The sequence below is a fragment of the Aquila chrysaetos genome, chromosome 3 (genome assembly GCF_900496995.4).
Source record: "Aquila chrysaetos chrysaetos chromosome 3, bAquChr1.4, whole genome shotgun sequence".
In the NCBI taxonomy this organism is placed as follows: Eukaryota; Metazoa; Chordata; class Aves; order Accipitriformes; family Accipitridae; genus Aquila; species Aquila chrysaetos.
In genome coordinates this window covers 40765131-40781033 of record NC_044006.1, presented here as the reverse complement: position 1 = coordinate 40781033, position 15903 = coordinate 40765131, and the positions used below count along the sequence as shown (strand labels likewise).

Here is a 15903-nt window from a genome sequence, read left to right as displayed (position 1 = left end):
TCTAACTTTTACAACACTGGGTGTGGGGGCAGATGAGGGGACGCTGAGGAAGAAAAAGTCAAGAGATCTTAAGCCATCTGAAGCATAAGGTCTCCATAGCAGTCCTCTCTGCCTGCAGGCATATGAGAAGATCAGCAAGTACATCTTTCTTAGACATGCAGGCAGGCAAACATCTCCGAAACACAGGGGCATGAAACTGCTGCCGCAGCATCCATCATCCTGTGGAGGACAGTGAAAACATGTGCTGTCATCTTTGACATTTTAATTGAAAAGAAAGTTTACACAGATTTCGACCTTAAGCAGTGTGTTTATACAAGTGTATACAGAGAAATAAGCTGTCAGTTCAGAGCAGGCTCATTGCTATAGGAGTTGGTTTAGTAACTGAACAATCCAACATTAGCTCACACACCTTGCCTTGTTCCATGCCTCAATAATTTTTAGTAGAAATACTTTGCCTAGAGGCATGCAGTTATTAAAAAAGAGGCTCAGCTTGCTTAAAGTCTGGAATTATTAGCTCATGGTAACAAGCCTGCACTGGAGAAACTGTTGGTTCTTTGTTTTCATGACTTTGCTGTAATTCACCGTCTTATTTTCAGAGACAAACTTCTGCTTTGTTTGGGAAGTTAAAAAAAAAAAAAAGAACAAAAAAAAAGGAAAAATAAATCACTTCAAAAAGATTCTTTTTTTCAGTTTTACTATAAAGCAGGGTTTACAAAGCTCTTTTATCTTAGTATTTCTATTAAATTGCACTAGTCCAAATAATAAGGGTAAATAGAATTTTGAGAAATTTGTTTTAAACATTTCCAGTATAGGGATCTGTTGGTAGTGAGTACTCATGGAGAACTCTCCAAATACCCTCTTGGCCCTTCAAGAGTACAAGGAGTTTTTTCTCCATCCTTTTTGCAACCTCCTATTCTTTTCAGATGCAAAGTTGCGAAGGTCAAATAAAAGCCATTTGCACTGCTGTAACATGTTTGCAAATGGAGTCACTTGAGCAAATGAAGGCTCCAGCACCCTTAGGTAGCACAAACCTGGCAGAACAGTTACGTGATGTTCAGTTGTCACTTTTGTCTGGATGCTGGGCTTAGGTTTCTTTCCAGCTGTTTAACCTGTTGACATTTTTCCTCAATGAGCCTTAAATTTTCAAGATATCTTGAACTTGCTTGCCAGCCTGGAGTCTTAAGCCCAACCCTTAAAAAGAATGGACATGTTAGAAAACGTTTGTGTAAGCTTTACTGCTGTTATTATTCCTGATTTTAAGTCAGCTGCCATTTGGTACGTTTGTGTATTACTGCTACATTTTTTCTTCAATGACAACTGATACACCTGTATTTGTGGTGATGCAAAATCATGTGTTTTCCTGAAGAGTTAAGCTTGTTCCTATCTGAGCTGGGAGACCATGATGACAGTGGAACATCAGTTTGACATCGTTGCTTGCTTTCATGATCAAATCATGTTTATGCTGCAGTTTTTTGTTTTTATCCCACTTTTTTTATTTTATTACAAGAATGTGTTTTTATATGAGCTAGTTCTTTATAATCCCTTGAACCTGCCTTTCGCAGTGTTTCCTTGTTTTGCTTTAACTATGCCATTATCCTCCACGTATCATTTGTGAGTTCCAGCTGTGTGCATAACACTGTGCAGAACATAAAATCTCCAAGGAGGTTATAGTCTGAGAAACCATTCTAGCTTTTCGTATTTTTCTTGTAATGGGTCAGGCAATAAGACCCAGTGAAATATTTAGAGGGAAGGGAAGATTGAAACCAGCAGTTTCTAAGACCTGTAAGAGCCAAAAGGCAAATGTTAATGGGTTCTGTGAGGCTTCCAAGGACCTGCTGGTCCTTGTACTTATGCTGAATTTGCAGAGGTTCCTTAAACATGTGTTCAGGAAATATAGGTGGCATTAGCACAACTGGAGTTTCTAAAGGCAAGATTTATCATTGACTAAATCTTTAAATAGAGTTTGGCCCACTAAATACATTACAGCGGTGGAGCTGCTGATTTGTGGGGCTTTTTTCCTACAAGCTTGGGTGAAAAGTACGGAATTCTTAACAAATTTTGGAGGCGTTTCTAGTATTTTACTGTACATATCTGTACATATATCCATTCCCTGTCCTTTTTTGATTTTTTTTTTTTTTTGGCTTATTCTTTCCCTTCAGTTAGATGTTCTGTCCCTGTGAATTAAAGCAAGTGAGCAAGAATGCATTTCTGATGGAGTTTGCTGTGTTCCCAGTGAACAGCTTCTTAGGTGACATCAAGGGATGTATGAATTGAGAAGTAACATATCTGCTTACTTTTGACTTTGTCCATATAATTTCATATCTGTATGCTGCATCTTGCTCTGTTTGTGATGCTTTTTGCTGAATTTCTTCTACCTCTGTGCCAGTGTATAGCTTGTTATCTTAATTGTGCTAGCTCTCCTCAAACACTTACAAGGGCTTTCCCTTCACTTCTGAATCAAGCTTCTTGTGTTTAAGAGTCTTTGCAGCTTAGCCTTATCTTATCTCAGTCCTCCAGTTTCTCATTACAATGTCAAGCATCACTTTCACTTTGCCAGTGTCTTTACCATCAGCTAGTTTCTCTTTCCTAGGCTGGAATCTCTTCTCGTCCAACACTGGGAAAATGCCTTAAGGTAACACATATATGAAAATATATGCACACTCTGTTTAAAAATCTCTACAGAAAGCATAGCTTTGTCTGGGTGCTCCCCAAATCCTCTAAGTTATGAGCCATAATTTTCCCTCTCTAGAGTATTGCCCTTCCTGTGTCTCAATCTTAGTTACTCCCTTCCTCTTGCAAACTTCCTCGGTCCTGTCATTTCTGAGCATACGAGTTAAATAAAAAACATACAAAGAAACAAAAAAGAAACCAGAGGAGTGCCACTAAACTGTCTGCAATTCTTAGCATATTTATTTGCTTGTGTGTTCTATCTCCGTCCTTTACTTTTCATCTGTTTTGTGTCTCTAGATTGTAAGCACACTGTGTAAGAATTGTCTCTTATCTGTGTTTGTACAGTGCCAGGCTCAATGGGGTCCCGGTCCCGACTGGGACCTTTGGGCACCACCACAGTATAAATGTCTGCTACTGATAATAATAATCTACCCACATCATGCAGATGTCTGGATTGTCTGAGAAATACAAACAAGGATCTTTACTAGGTTGGCAGGGAGCCATTAATTTTAGGTGCCAGTTTTCTTTTCCCCTGAATATGGTTTGGCTCTCTGAAAAACCCAGCGACACAAACCACCCACTTTTTGGAAAGCTTGGCGCTCTGGTGATGCTGTGATTAAAACATTGTTAAACATGGGATATGGCAGGTCAGGTGAGGTCCCTGCAACTATGTGAGGTATTCCAAGTACTTGTCTGATGCTTTGTTGTTGCTTTCCTTTGTGTTTGTTTTTTCTTTCCTCCTCTGAATGACGAATAAATTGAAACTAGACAGAACTGCCCTACTTTTTTGGGGGAGGGAGCACCTCAAATACTGGACCACAAATGAGGAAAGTTATAGTTGGATTGATAGGCTTAAATAATGGCACTGTGGATCAAACAACAGCAGACCAGCAGTAAGTGAGGGAACCCCTCCAGTCAGTACACTTTTTTCAGGTTAAAACATCCCCTCCGCGTCTTTGCCCTCTGACTGAATTTTTCAGATATTGAAGGTGAAGTACAGCACTTGGGTCAGGTACTCTGCCCTCAGTAGCTGCTGTGGAAGTGTTTTGCAGCTGGTCTGTAGAATCACATGCTCCAGTGAACTTACTTTTTAGCAATGAAAGTTTAATTGCGGCAATACCTGCTTGTCCATGAGACATTCAGAGCGTAGACCGTAGCCAACTGTGCTGATTCTTAGCATGGTAGGCTACTTGGGTGCTTCAGCCTGAAAGCCACTCAAACCATGTGCACATACTGACATACCTTGAAAAGATCCAGGCTGCTGGTATGCAGTGGTTGCTCCTCATTACATTGATCGTACAGTATTAGCCTTATTCACCCAAGTCTCTCTATTGCTTCCACTTGCTCTCCCTCATTTGATCCTTGGTCTATAAGCTTTTTGAGGCAGGACATCACCCACAGTTTTTAAACTAAGGCTTCTAGGCACTGTTGTAATAAGTATATGTACATTTGTATATATACATACATATATATATATAAAAATGATGAAAGTCTGGGCAAGTCTCTGTTGCGTAACTGGAGTGTGGTGCAGAAATCCCTGAGCCAGTGCTGACCCAACATGGCGAATTGCCACAGCACAACCAGCCACCTGTGGGTTGCTCCTGTGTGAGTTGGCTGGGTCTGGAGGCCATAGAAAGTCAAGAGATTAGTTCCTTTGCTCCAGTGCAACTCCATATACTTACGGCTTTATTTTTTCCATACCAGAGCCAACTAAAGTAGAACAAACTGGGTTGTGGTGCAGGTGTTCTTGCTGACCTTGCATAAATGCTACATGCAGGAGAGTAAGGAGGAGGAGAGAGGTCATGGTAAGGCCCACTGACCCGGAGTGCTTTACCAGAATAGAAAACATACTGCAGTGATACTTTAAATAGCATCAGTCCAGCTGCACATAGCCCTGAATGGTCTAGCTCAGTATGAACCTAAGCTTATGAGACCTCAGCAGCAAATTGTCATCTGCAGAAACTGTCTGTGAAGACTACAAGTTAAGGGAAGCCTAGTCTTTTAATAGACAAATCTAGTGTTTAGTCATCAGACAATCTCGAAAACTGGGTCAGGTGGGTGTTGCGTCATAGCAGACAGAATATGGTATTAATCAAGAAGGCACATAGCGAAGTATATATCATAGATATTTGATTACATTAGTGGAGTTATCTGTAATTGTTGGGTCGAGTCATATGATGGAACATGATCGAGTCACCATGGCTTACCGGGGTACCGCCCATCTGTTTAAATGTTAGTAAGGATGACTCATGGTGTTAGCATGGCTGTGCAGAGGGAGGGGAGCCAACGTGGTCAGTTACAGCAGCTTGGCTAACATGATATTTTACTAAGCCACCGTAACGCTATCCATCCAGGCCACGTATGCCCAAAGAGATAGTGAACAAATGCTGACTGAGACCCCATCGTGTCCAACAGCAGGCTCCTGCTGCAACACAAAATTCTTAAATTTGGGAAAAACCCCACAGATGGCCAGATTTTCGGTGAGGTTGAGCACTTGCCAGTCCTCTATCTTATCTGTCCTTTATTTGTGGGCTGTTTGCCCAACAACCCTATTTATTTAGCAACACAGGTGCCAAGGAATTAAAATCCTCCGTCAGCAATATTGACTGACAGGCTGCAGGCAGCACCTCCTCAGCATTTACAAAGAGAGGAGCAGAGTTGATGTGTCCAACGTTAAAAATAACAATTATAAACTCTCACTGGCTTTCTTTGCTGCAGGATAGAAAGCAACAACAAAAGAGATTGTGTTGTCCTTGGAAGGAGAAGAAATGTCTTAGACAAATTGAGTATCTCAGCCTGTACGGTTCTGTGCCATACACATTCCCTGAACTCTGTGCAAGTGAGTGCGCATGAGCACATGCTAATCAATGATCTGTATTCAATGTGGAAGCAATAGAAGTATCTGTGAGTACTGGCCAATGTCAGCTTCCCCAATGGGGAGTGGAATCTGGCGTGCATTATGTAGCACTTTTATTGGTGGCAGGAGCGGTGCAGACTTTTCAACAAAGAGGGTCAGCCTTGAAGCACAAGGTTTCTCTGACTGCTCTGCACCTCTTTGCAAAAACACCCTTGGGAACAGACTAGCAGGAGTGTAGCAAGAAAAAATACCTGAAGTACTGAGGATTTTTTTTCCTCTAGCTAAGTGTAAAGCGTATGCAGACCCCCAAAGCGAAGCAGCATTAAAGGTGAAACTGGGGACAGCAAGGAAGCTTCTTTGCCATTTTAATAAATACCAATGATTCCCTTTTGCCCAAGTCCCATATTCCCAAACTCATTAAAGCAATTTTGGAAATTTTTTTGGCTCTGGAACATATAAGCAAAACTGAAACTGTGCAGTCCCTTGAGAATCACTTGCACAAATTGCATAGGTCAGGCCAAAATAAGTTTCTGTCAAACAGCCTAACACCTAAGCTTATTATGAAACTGGTGAATTGTACAAAGGGTCTGTATGTGGGACAGTCTCAGAATGAATAAAGGGGAGGGGCTGTTGTCATGGAACTTGTTTTACTTTGGTCCCACTGAAGACTCAAGTGATATTTCTATTGAATGCATTGCTCCTGTTAGTTCCCATAGGCTGCGTCTAAGCCAGTGGACCCAGAGGGCTGCAGAGGTCCGGCGGGCAGGTGGGTGCACACCTCAGTCTCGTCCCAGGACAGGCGTGAGAGCGCACCAGCGCTTGCTCCTTTCCTGCCCGCTCCTCCCTGCCCGTTTTCCTGGAGGAAACCCCGGGTGCATCCCTGGCAGGGGCTGCAGCACGCTCTGTTCTGCTCCTCAGCCCCCCCAGCATGGGGGTCTCAGCCCTTCTGTCTGGCAGCTGTCACACAGACTTTAAAATACGAGATAGAGAAGACCTGTTTGAGCTTGTTGCCTGCTGCTCAGGTGGTAGTTGAGGTGAGGATGGGCCGGTGGGAAGTGGACTCTGCTTGTGGGGGTCACCACAGCCTCTGGAAACCAAACTGAGATCGTTCTCCTCCTCACATTCAGCCTGGTAACTCCTCGCTTTCTTCTTTTCAAAGGATCACTGAATCTGCTTTTCGTGCTGTTTTGACCCTGTCCTAATGATTCGTCAGTCCTCTTGTGCGAATGAGTACACGGAGCAGCTGTGTTTTAAGTGGAGAGTAGGATGGGTCAGGGGCTGTGTACATTATTTTCTGAGCTAATTTTTCCTGCACTACATCCTTTCCATTTACACCACCTCTACAGCTCCCTAGGCTTAGCCTTGTGCTGAGCTGACCATGGAGTGCCCTATCCCAGAAGCTGATTGATTTGTGGTCCCTCACAGCGCTTCTTGCACCCTCTCACAGGGTTACACCACGTATTTGGGAGACACTGTCTTGAGTTTCTTTGGGGGGTATGAAGATGTGAAGTACATCATATTCCTCCATCAGCAGATAACCGGGGAAGTGTAGGAAGAACTTCTTGTCTGTATCTGAGATACATTTGTTGTTGTTTTGGGTTGTTTTTTTCCCCTTCTGAATAAGTACTGTATGTGTCTGGGAGAATTTTTAAAACATCCTTCAAAACACAGGCTTTTTCTCTCCATGGAGAACCAAGACAAAAGGATGGGTTCAGTCATGTGCAGCTGCTAAAGAGGGCAGCTGAGGGCAGAGGGGTGGGAAGAGCAGGGCTGTCTGGGCAGGGCAAGGACTTTGAGGTGGCATTTGTTGGGACAGAAATGTTTCTGGGAGGAATGGGCTTGAAGAGAGGAGGGTTGAAGGACTGAAAGTCCAAGGATGGGAAATACTGGGGAGTTTTAGGGAAGAGGGGATTAGGTGGTTTGAGCTCTGGGCAGAAGAGGATGAGACTTGTAGGTCAGAAGAAGCTGGTGTTGCCATGAGACAGGCACCTCTGCTTTGGGAGCCTGGATGTGGTGTCCTCCATATGGGTGGTCTGTGAATCCCATTGCTCACAGCCTTTGGCCTCTTTGCTTGTTGTTAGATAAATGGAAGTGACAGCTAAAGTTAGAGGAGGCGTGTATGTATTCATGATTGCCAGTATCACTTACAGTTGGAGGGGCAAGAAGTAAAGCCCCATCATTTGGTGTGACACGGTTCAGACCAAGTGGGAGAAGTGACTGTCTTCCCCCTTGCAGCTCTGAGGTTATGACTCTGCTTCCCTGACCAGCCCAGCTCGAATTTGAGGGTTTCATGGTTAGTTGTGGATTTGTCACTGAAGCAAAGGATGCTTCTGCCAAGGCTGAAAATCAGCGCTGATGTTTAGAGGCTCCAAATGTCTTTAGACTCTTTCCATGCTCCCCCCTGCAAAGGCTTTTCAAGCTCCCGGACTATGCCCCCTTCTCTCCAGTCCTTCTCACCTCTAGGCGTATTCTCTCTCCTGCCTAATAAACAGTGTAAACCGCCTATGACACTGCAGAGCATCCTACTCTGTGAGAATATAATGTAGTAGCTTGTACTAGCAATGTTTGTTGAGGCACTGTATGTGAAAGCTTTCTTATTTTCATGCTTTTTGAAAAGGTAACCAGTTATATTTACCAAAAACTTCAACAACTCATACCTTCATAACTAAATACCACTCATAACTTCAAAACTAAAAAAAAAAAAAGAAAGAAGCTGATTAATTTAACTAATTCCCAAGACCACATTCTTAAAAGCTATTTTCAAAGAGTTGTCCCAGCTTTGTTTAATCCATTAATTTTATGATTCTTCTTCTTTCTGAGTGGGCCTGCTTTCTCACATACACTCTTTTCCCTGTGCTGTACTTAGAAAAATCCTTCTAAATCTTTTGAACTCCTTTTGCCAAAATAACTCACTCTGCTTTTTTATAGTCCGTACTTTTTGCCTTTACAAGCTACTTAATCTGAATGTAATTTTGCTAATTTTCTTTCCTTTTTTCCATTTTCTGTGCCCTGGTGACATGCTAACTGGTAAAATCAGGAACCTTGCTTTGGAACAACGACTTGGTAGAGTTTCACAGGAGAGAATATCAAGAGATGAAATACTCATTTTAGGGTAGTTTATTTACAGGTGGTAAAATTTCAGAATTAATTTAAGAGTGTTTAATTTTCTGTCATAGTCTGCAAAGCTATCAGCCAGATATTTCTGTTCCCAAGGGCTGAATTTACAGCAATGCACTGGTGTAGCATGCCAGGAAATTTTCCTGCTTTGTCTGTAGAAATCTTTTGCTGGCCACTGTAAGATGCAGAGGTGCATACCCTGAGAGTGGCTGTTACATTTACATTCATGTTCTGTCAGTGAACTGTACTGGTGCTTTAACCGATAAACATTAGAGGGAAGATGATTCATCTGTTTCTTGAAAACTTTCTGTTCTACTGATTTATGCAGGAGAGGACAAAAGTGGGATTGGCTTATCTGCGCCTGCTTGTCTAGAGTTGCCTGTGCCTAGCAATGGCTGGCATGGTAAGGCTTGTTTTGGTCTCCATAGCCCGTGACAGCTTTCTTTTCTTTTCTCCTAGGCCTGTCCCAGGTTCTCTGTCTTCGCTACTGCACCTACACAACCGACAAAGACAGCCTATGCCTGCCTCTATGCCTGGCACCCTGCCCAACCCTACCATGCCTGGATCTTCTGCTGTGCTCATGCCTGTAAGTTTTTTGGTTTGGGTTTTTTGGTGGGGAGGAAGGTTGGTTTTTTGCTTGATTCAGCCTATGCAGAGGTGACAGTCTGCTGGATTTTCTGAAAAATCAAAGTGTAATGAGTTAAGGAAGCCGGACCCTTTTCATTGCTTCATCTTACACAAGAGTATTGCTGGTGCAGTTAATGGCATGTTAATTAGCGTGAGAGTGATTAGACACAGTTTACATGAGACTACAATTTCTGGTTCTCACACTTGGTCATGTAGGTGAGATCAGTATGTCTGCTGGAGCAAAAAGATTTTTCTGAAGACAGACAAAACTGGAAAAGCCATGTACATAAGTTATGCCAGTGAACTCTAAGTAATCCTCTTGTTTGTGGGAGATAACCAGCTAACAATAAAGAAATGCGACTTACTTTTCCAGCCTGGTAACTTGCACTTAATTAGAATTTGGTCATGATCACTGCTTATCTTCCACTCATTTCTGCAGAGATGGGAACATTTCCCATCTTCTGGGAGACAGGGGTGCTTTGCAGTTGTAGCTTCAAATTCTTAAATTATTTTAACAACCCTTTCAATATAAGACATTTGGGCAGATTAGGGGTGGAGATGAGTAAGGATGGCACGGGGAAGAGGGGACTGGGAGAGGAGAAGTTTATGTTTCATTCCAGGATGTTCAGTTTAGAAGACAGCCTGAGAGCAATCGACCATGGGAGGGAGGAAAGCACTGCTTGTTCTGGCTTTGCTGGAGCAAGGGGGGCATTCCACAGGGCTACAAAGATTCAGGTTTGGCTGCTATCTGAGCAGTCATTAATAAGTTATTAATTAGTAACTTGTCAATAAGGCTCTCCTGGAATATTGACCAGTAACTTCAAAAAAAAAAAAAACAACCAAAAAAAAACCCCAAAAAAAGACACGTCACTGTGGGCAGTTTTTTTCTGGCATGATTCCAAGGAACCCGAAATGGAGCAAACATCCCGCTTCGGTGTAAGCTCAGGGCCTTCGGGTTGCTGCCGGGTAGCCCTTTGGGCAGCTCTCCTTGCAGACAAGCAGGTGTGCTCTGGCTGAGAAGCCCGGAGACGTGAGCATGGAGGCGAGACAGACCCTATTAGCGCTGGCTGCCCCAGCTACAGCTCCTGCACCACAGCCTTCCCAAAAGGGCTGCAGAGGAGACGGCAGCGGGAGCCGCTCCTGCCCCATGGGGAGGGGGAGGGACCCTGGCGGAGGCAGCTTCTCCCTGCCAGCGGGCAGTGGGATACTGTCCTCTCCCCCAGGCCCAGCACCCATTCTTGCTGGGATCATGGAGGGTGGGAGTCAATACCTCACCACAGGGCACAAAAAATAGCTCCCCTGCTTGGAAATGCTCAGGAGGATCCAAAAGCTTCTTTCCTCTATCAGCCAAAGATTCAGGGGACTGGCCCAAAGCGAGGCAGGGTGCTCAGCTCTGATTGAAAGCAGCACCATAACCCTACTTATCCCCCCTACCAATCACTAGCAGTGTAACAGGGCTTGCCTCTTTTCGAGGAAGACACTCCAGGAAATTATTTTATCCAGGCTTTACTGCCCTTAGGTTTTGTTTGAAAATCGTATCCTTCCCTCCCAGCCTAGTGAGATTCGCTTGCAGAAAGGGCTCTCAATAGCCAGGAGGAGTTCTGCTTTCTTTTTTGCTATCTCAGCAGTACATGAAAGCTTCCCTTACAAGACATATGGAAAACTCTTTTCAGCTGAGCAGTCCGAGTGAAGGAAAAAGAGCCAACTCGTTTTCCATATACTCGAGATTGTGGATTTTTATTTATGTTTTTAACAAGCTAAGTTGGGCTGCACTGACAGGGAAAGCCACAACTTTATACAGTGATGCTTTTAAAACCACTTAACTCCAAGTGTTGTTATATTGAAAGGGAGAAAATCATTACAAAAAAGCTCAAACCTGGGTGGCTGCTACATTTGTTTAGTAAAGAACCCTTTTCTTTGTAATTGGCTGTGAATTTTCAGGGCCGATTCTGATGAAACACACGCCTGCATGCATACGCACATGCAATTCACGACACAGATTGTTATTTTTCCAGTCATGACATGAAGAAATAAAGCTGAGTCCATTTAAATAGAAACCGAGCATAAATTCTTGCAAATGTCTCCAGACGTTTTCAAACCTTTTTTTTTTCCTTTTTCTTTTAAAAGATGGAGCGACAAATGTCAATGAACTCCAACATCATGGGGATGCAGGGGCCGAACCTCAATAATCCGTGTGCTTCACCTCAAGTCCCCCCAATGCATTCAGAAGCCAAAATGGTAAAAAGAGAAAATTAAAAAATTTTTTTTTTTTTCTTGTATTGCTCTTGCGTACTGGTTAGCCAGACAGTGGGGGATGTAGCCAGACACTGCTTACTTCATTCTTAGTCATATGTTGTACACTTTTTTAATACGCTGCAGTAAATTGCCTTTGTGTCTATGAACTTTCAAGATGTTCCTAGTCCTAGGTGAACTCTTGGTGAGAGGGAACTGAAGTGAAGGGTGGGCTATCTGATCCATACTGTGTTAAATAGGATTTTTGTTGCAGATTAGTAGAATTTAAGCAAATGGTCTGGCTGGTTCTCTGATGGTGTCTGCTCCACATCTTGGCTTAAAGAAAATTGTCAGTTAATAAAGAGTGAAGTAAAAAGTGTCTGATGTGGAGGGAGTGTACATAGTCTTTGTTTTTTCCGGATAGGTGCATGGTGTATCAGGGTAATGGCAGTGTTAGAAAAGCAGACCAAACAATGTTTATAAAAATGGGATGTTTTCTATTGCTTGGGTGCAACAAAGGTGTTGCTGTCAAATAGAAGAGTCAGAATTTGGATGAAAATAATTTTTTTATACAAGTCAAATGTCATAGTGTTTTTTAAAGTTGTTGTATGTCTTACAAGGTCAAGGCTTCTCAGGCATATGCACTGGTATAGGATTAGGGTAGGTAAACTATACTTCAAGTGGGCATTTGTGAGTTTTCTCCAGCTTTCTATGCACTCTCATGGAGGTATTTGGCACTAATATCCCTGGAACCCGAGTTGATCAATGTAGAAACACTTAGGCTTTTTCAGTTTCAGAGCTGCCATTTGCTGGCTAGTGGAAATACGAGGACAGAAGTTTGCAGTTTAACTCTGTAGGGTTTTTATCCTCTCAAGATATCTCATCATAGTGGAAAACAGGAGTAACTTCATTGAACTTCCTTCAGTGGCATTTCGCCAAAGTAAAATTGTCGTAAGTGAGAGAATGAAATCAAGCCGACAAAGATTAAGCAACCACATGTTTTTATATATTTCTACTTTGCATGACTGGTACAGCTTTTAAAGTTGTTGTCATCTATCCTGAGGCAAAGAAAAATATCTTCTTGTCTATAGGTATGGTGCATGCAAGAGACTCTGGGGTAAGAGCAACAACATATACGAGCTTATTCTATCTCTGTTTTCTTAGATTGGATAGGTCATGCCTTCACCTCACTGTTGGTCTGGGTTAGGCTGTTAACCCAACCTCTGTTAACACCCCGTCTAAAACCACACTCCGTAAACACGCAGCCAGTTGGCCAGAAGAAGAGCAATAGCCAAAAACGCTGGCTCCCCCAGCCAAGGAAAACCTGTGGTCAAGAGTTCTCTCTCTGCTGTACCACACAGTGACGGTGACATGCCAAATGGCAACAGCATCTGCAGCAGAGCTTGTTAAAAACTTTTTGGAATAGACAAGTGTTTTTTCAACACAAGCATAGCTGAGCCAAGCTAAATACTTCTTGGCTGAATAAATCTAAAACTGGCATCTGTTTTGGGGACTAAAGGTTCTGTAGTTTGCTCTCCCCCTGCACCCCTGCCTTTTTTTTACTGGAAGTGCGAGGCTACTTAAGAACAAGATTAAATTATTGGTGCATGTGGTGAGAATTCTGTACTTTAATAGCTGAAACTGTACATTAATACAAATTACTTTTTAATTAAGCAGGTTTTGTCCCTAAATCTAATGTATGAAGGCACAGTTCTTTCAGACCAAAATTGCTATCGCTTCCAAAACACAGTATAGCGAACAAGCAGCGCCTTTGCTTCTCAGGGTCTTTCTGCCACTCTTCCAGAGGTGGAAAAAAAAAATCTACACACATTAACTCTTAAGAGTAAGAGGCATAATTCAGAGCTCCAGGACCTTTCTTCTTTTCAAATGCAAGGGTGTTTTTAATATTCTATATTCTAGTTTTATACTTTGTTTCTGTTTGAGCACGCATGGAATGTAAAAAGCCTCTTCATTTAGGCACTGCTTTGAGGAATACGGATCTATTAACAATACTCTGCATGAACACAAAGTGGAAGAAATGTAGGAAATATTCAGAGCAAAATTATTTCTTACATGTAAGTTCATGAATTTTAAATCTGAATCATCTGTATTACAGACATGTTTGTTCTTATTAACTATTTCACTTTGCTTCGTGCTCAGAGCATGAGACTTCGCATACTCTGGCGACTTTTTTTAAAAAGTCGAAAGCAAGGGTGCTTAGTACCTTACCGGATTGCGTCCTGCATTAGGAAGGAATTTCAAATTTCCCCAAATTCTGCTAATGCTATTACTGCTGGTGCATCCAGCACTGCTTATGTTCTCTTTGGCTGGCCCCACACTGTGAAGAATGTATGTGTGGAAGACTAGGCAGAGTCATCTAAGCTGCTTGCAGCTAATGACTGCAGTAACTGGAGAGGTTTGGGGGACTTTGGGCCTGATTCATCAGCCATCCAAATCCATGGCAGATGGATCAGCATTTTCTTCGTGCCTACATGAAAGAATGCAGGACAGGCTCGTCTAGATGTGAGACCCAGATGTGAGACCAAATCCTTCTGGCCTCATGAAAGTATGTACCTGAGCAATGCAAGCATGATTTGGTATGCAGCAGTCGTAACACTATTTGGTGATGTGTGTGATGTAATTTGCTTCTGTAAAATAAAGATGAATAAATAATATCAGCATGGATGCTGTGTGATGCCAGGTTTTTTAGAGAGAGCAGATAGATGGCACAAGACTCACACCCTTGATTGGTTCATGATCAGTTTGTAGTAGGAAGTGGAAGCCAGTCTGATAAATACATACACTGTCTGATACACAAGCACATCTACAGACACATATAGAATGTGTTGCATTAATGTTATGTTTCTATAATAAGCAATTTATTTACCTATATGTATTTAAATATCGGCTTTATTATCTGGCATTTATAGAAAGCCACCAAGCCACTGCCACCCAAGATGCTTGTTTCCTTGCTTAATTTTTTTCAGGAGAATGTTCCTTCAAATATTAAAGTGTTGTAGATGACATCCCAGAACTGATTTAATTTATCACAACAATCTCAGTTTCCCTCACAGTGTGCCTCTCAATTAGGTTATCACCTAATGCTTTAAAACTGTCCTAGTAAATGAATGAGTGAACATCTAAATCAATACTGCTTTCTTCTTAGATTCAGAGCTGAGTGGATAAAACCTTTATGCTGCCCACCAAAAACACACATTGATTTTGTATTAAAATATATTGCATTGGAAAGTGGAGGAAACATATAGCTCTAAGTGTACATGGTAAAAATATGCAGAATAGCACGTGTAGCATATTAACGTGTGGTTCAGTAGGCTGAGAATATTATGAACTCAGAATTGTTGGCTGTGCCTTTGCCTTAATATACTGCTTACATACAGTTTGGTTTTGCAGTTTCAGAATATTCAAGGTTTTATAACTCGGAAGTGCAATACCATGTGGATTATTGGAGTGAAAGATAAATAGCGTGCACTGAACTGCTGGAAGGCTGCGTGAGAGCAGGTCTTTTCGGTGGAGCTGATGACTCTCTATCAGAATTTTGCAAGGCATTGATCTTTACCTGTAGAGATTTATGAGCTCTGAAAGAAGTTATAAAAAGCAGGCTGGCAATGAAAATAATTGAACTTAAAAATACAGTTTTCAATTTGACCTGTTAATTTTTTCTTTTACATTCTCCGTCTGCCCCTTGCCAGATATGTATTTTGTAAAATTTAAATAAAATGTAACACCTGTGGCTTGGCTGTGCCTGCCTTCCTGACAGAATCTGTAGGGCTCTTTAAAAAAGAAAAGAAATTATTTCCATATCAGAAGTATGTAGGTTTGTGGGCTATTGTTTTTGCCCTGTATGCATTACTAGGTTGAACAGTAACAAAAAGAAAATTAATTTGAAGGTGTCTATCCAATGTAAGAGTGAAAACATAACCAGAAAAGAAAAGTAATAAACCAGTAAAGAGAATGTTCCTAATTATAATGGTAAAATATCCATATTAACTGAACCTCGTAATTTACCTAAGAATGCTGGACAGCTTTGGTGGAGGAGCAAGAGAGAGGTGAAAGAAATTGCGGTTAGCCTGTTGTCATCAGCACTGATTTTTATTCAACTTAATGAGAGTTAAGGGTCCAGCTCCTACTGGTGGCTGTGAAAATCCCAGCCCAAGCGTCGCTCAGCTCTCCATCCCAGCAGAAAGGCAGGGCTGGCTGCGGGGCCCTGGGTGCGTTTCGTATGGCTGTCAGGCACTGCTCACTTTCTCCAGAAACACAGCGCACCAGCCGAGCGGGAAAGGCTCGGCCCCAAAGGTGGCCGGCTTTCCTCCAGTGCAGACTGGGGTCTGTGTTCGGATGGAGTCTTCTGCTGCTTCTTGTTTTACAGATAACGTGCATTT

The 15903-nt window shown here is 42.3% G+C and overlaps 1 protein-coding gene across 2 annotated transcripts in view; it reads left to right on the top strand.

The window, feature by feature from the left end:
* CREB5 (cAMP responsive element binding protein 5) overlaps window positions 1–15903 on the top strand; it is a 240021-nt gene that overhangs the window by 162013 nt on the left and 62105 nt on the right. For both annotated transcript variants that reach the window (XM_030010334.2, XM_030010335.2), the window contains 2 exons: window positions 9104–9230; window positions 11399–11509. In XM_030010334.2, the coding sequence (XP_029866194.1) occupies window positions 9104–9230; window positions 11399–11509 (238 nt within the window). The remainder of the gene's footprint in view (window positions 1–9103; window positions 9231–11398; window positions 11510–15903) is intronic.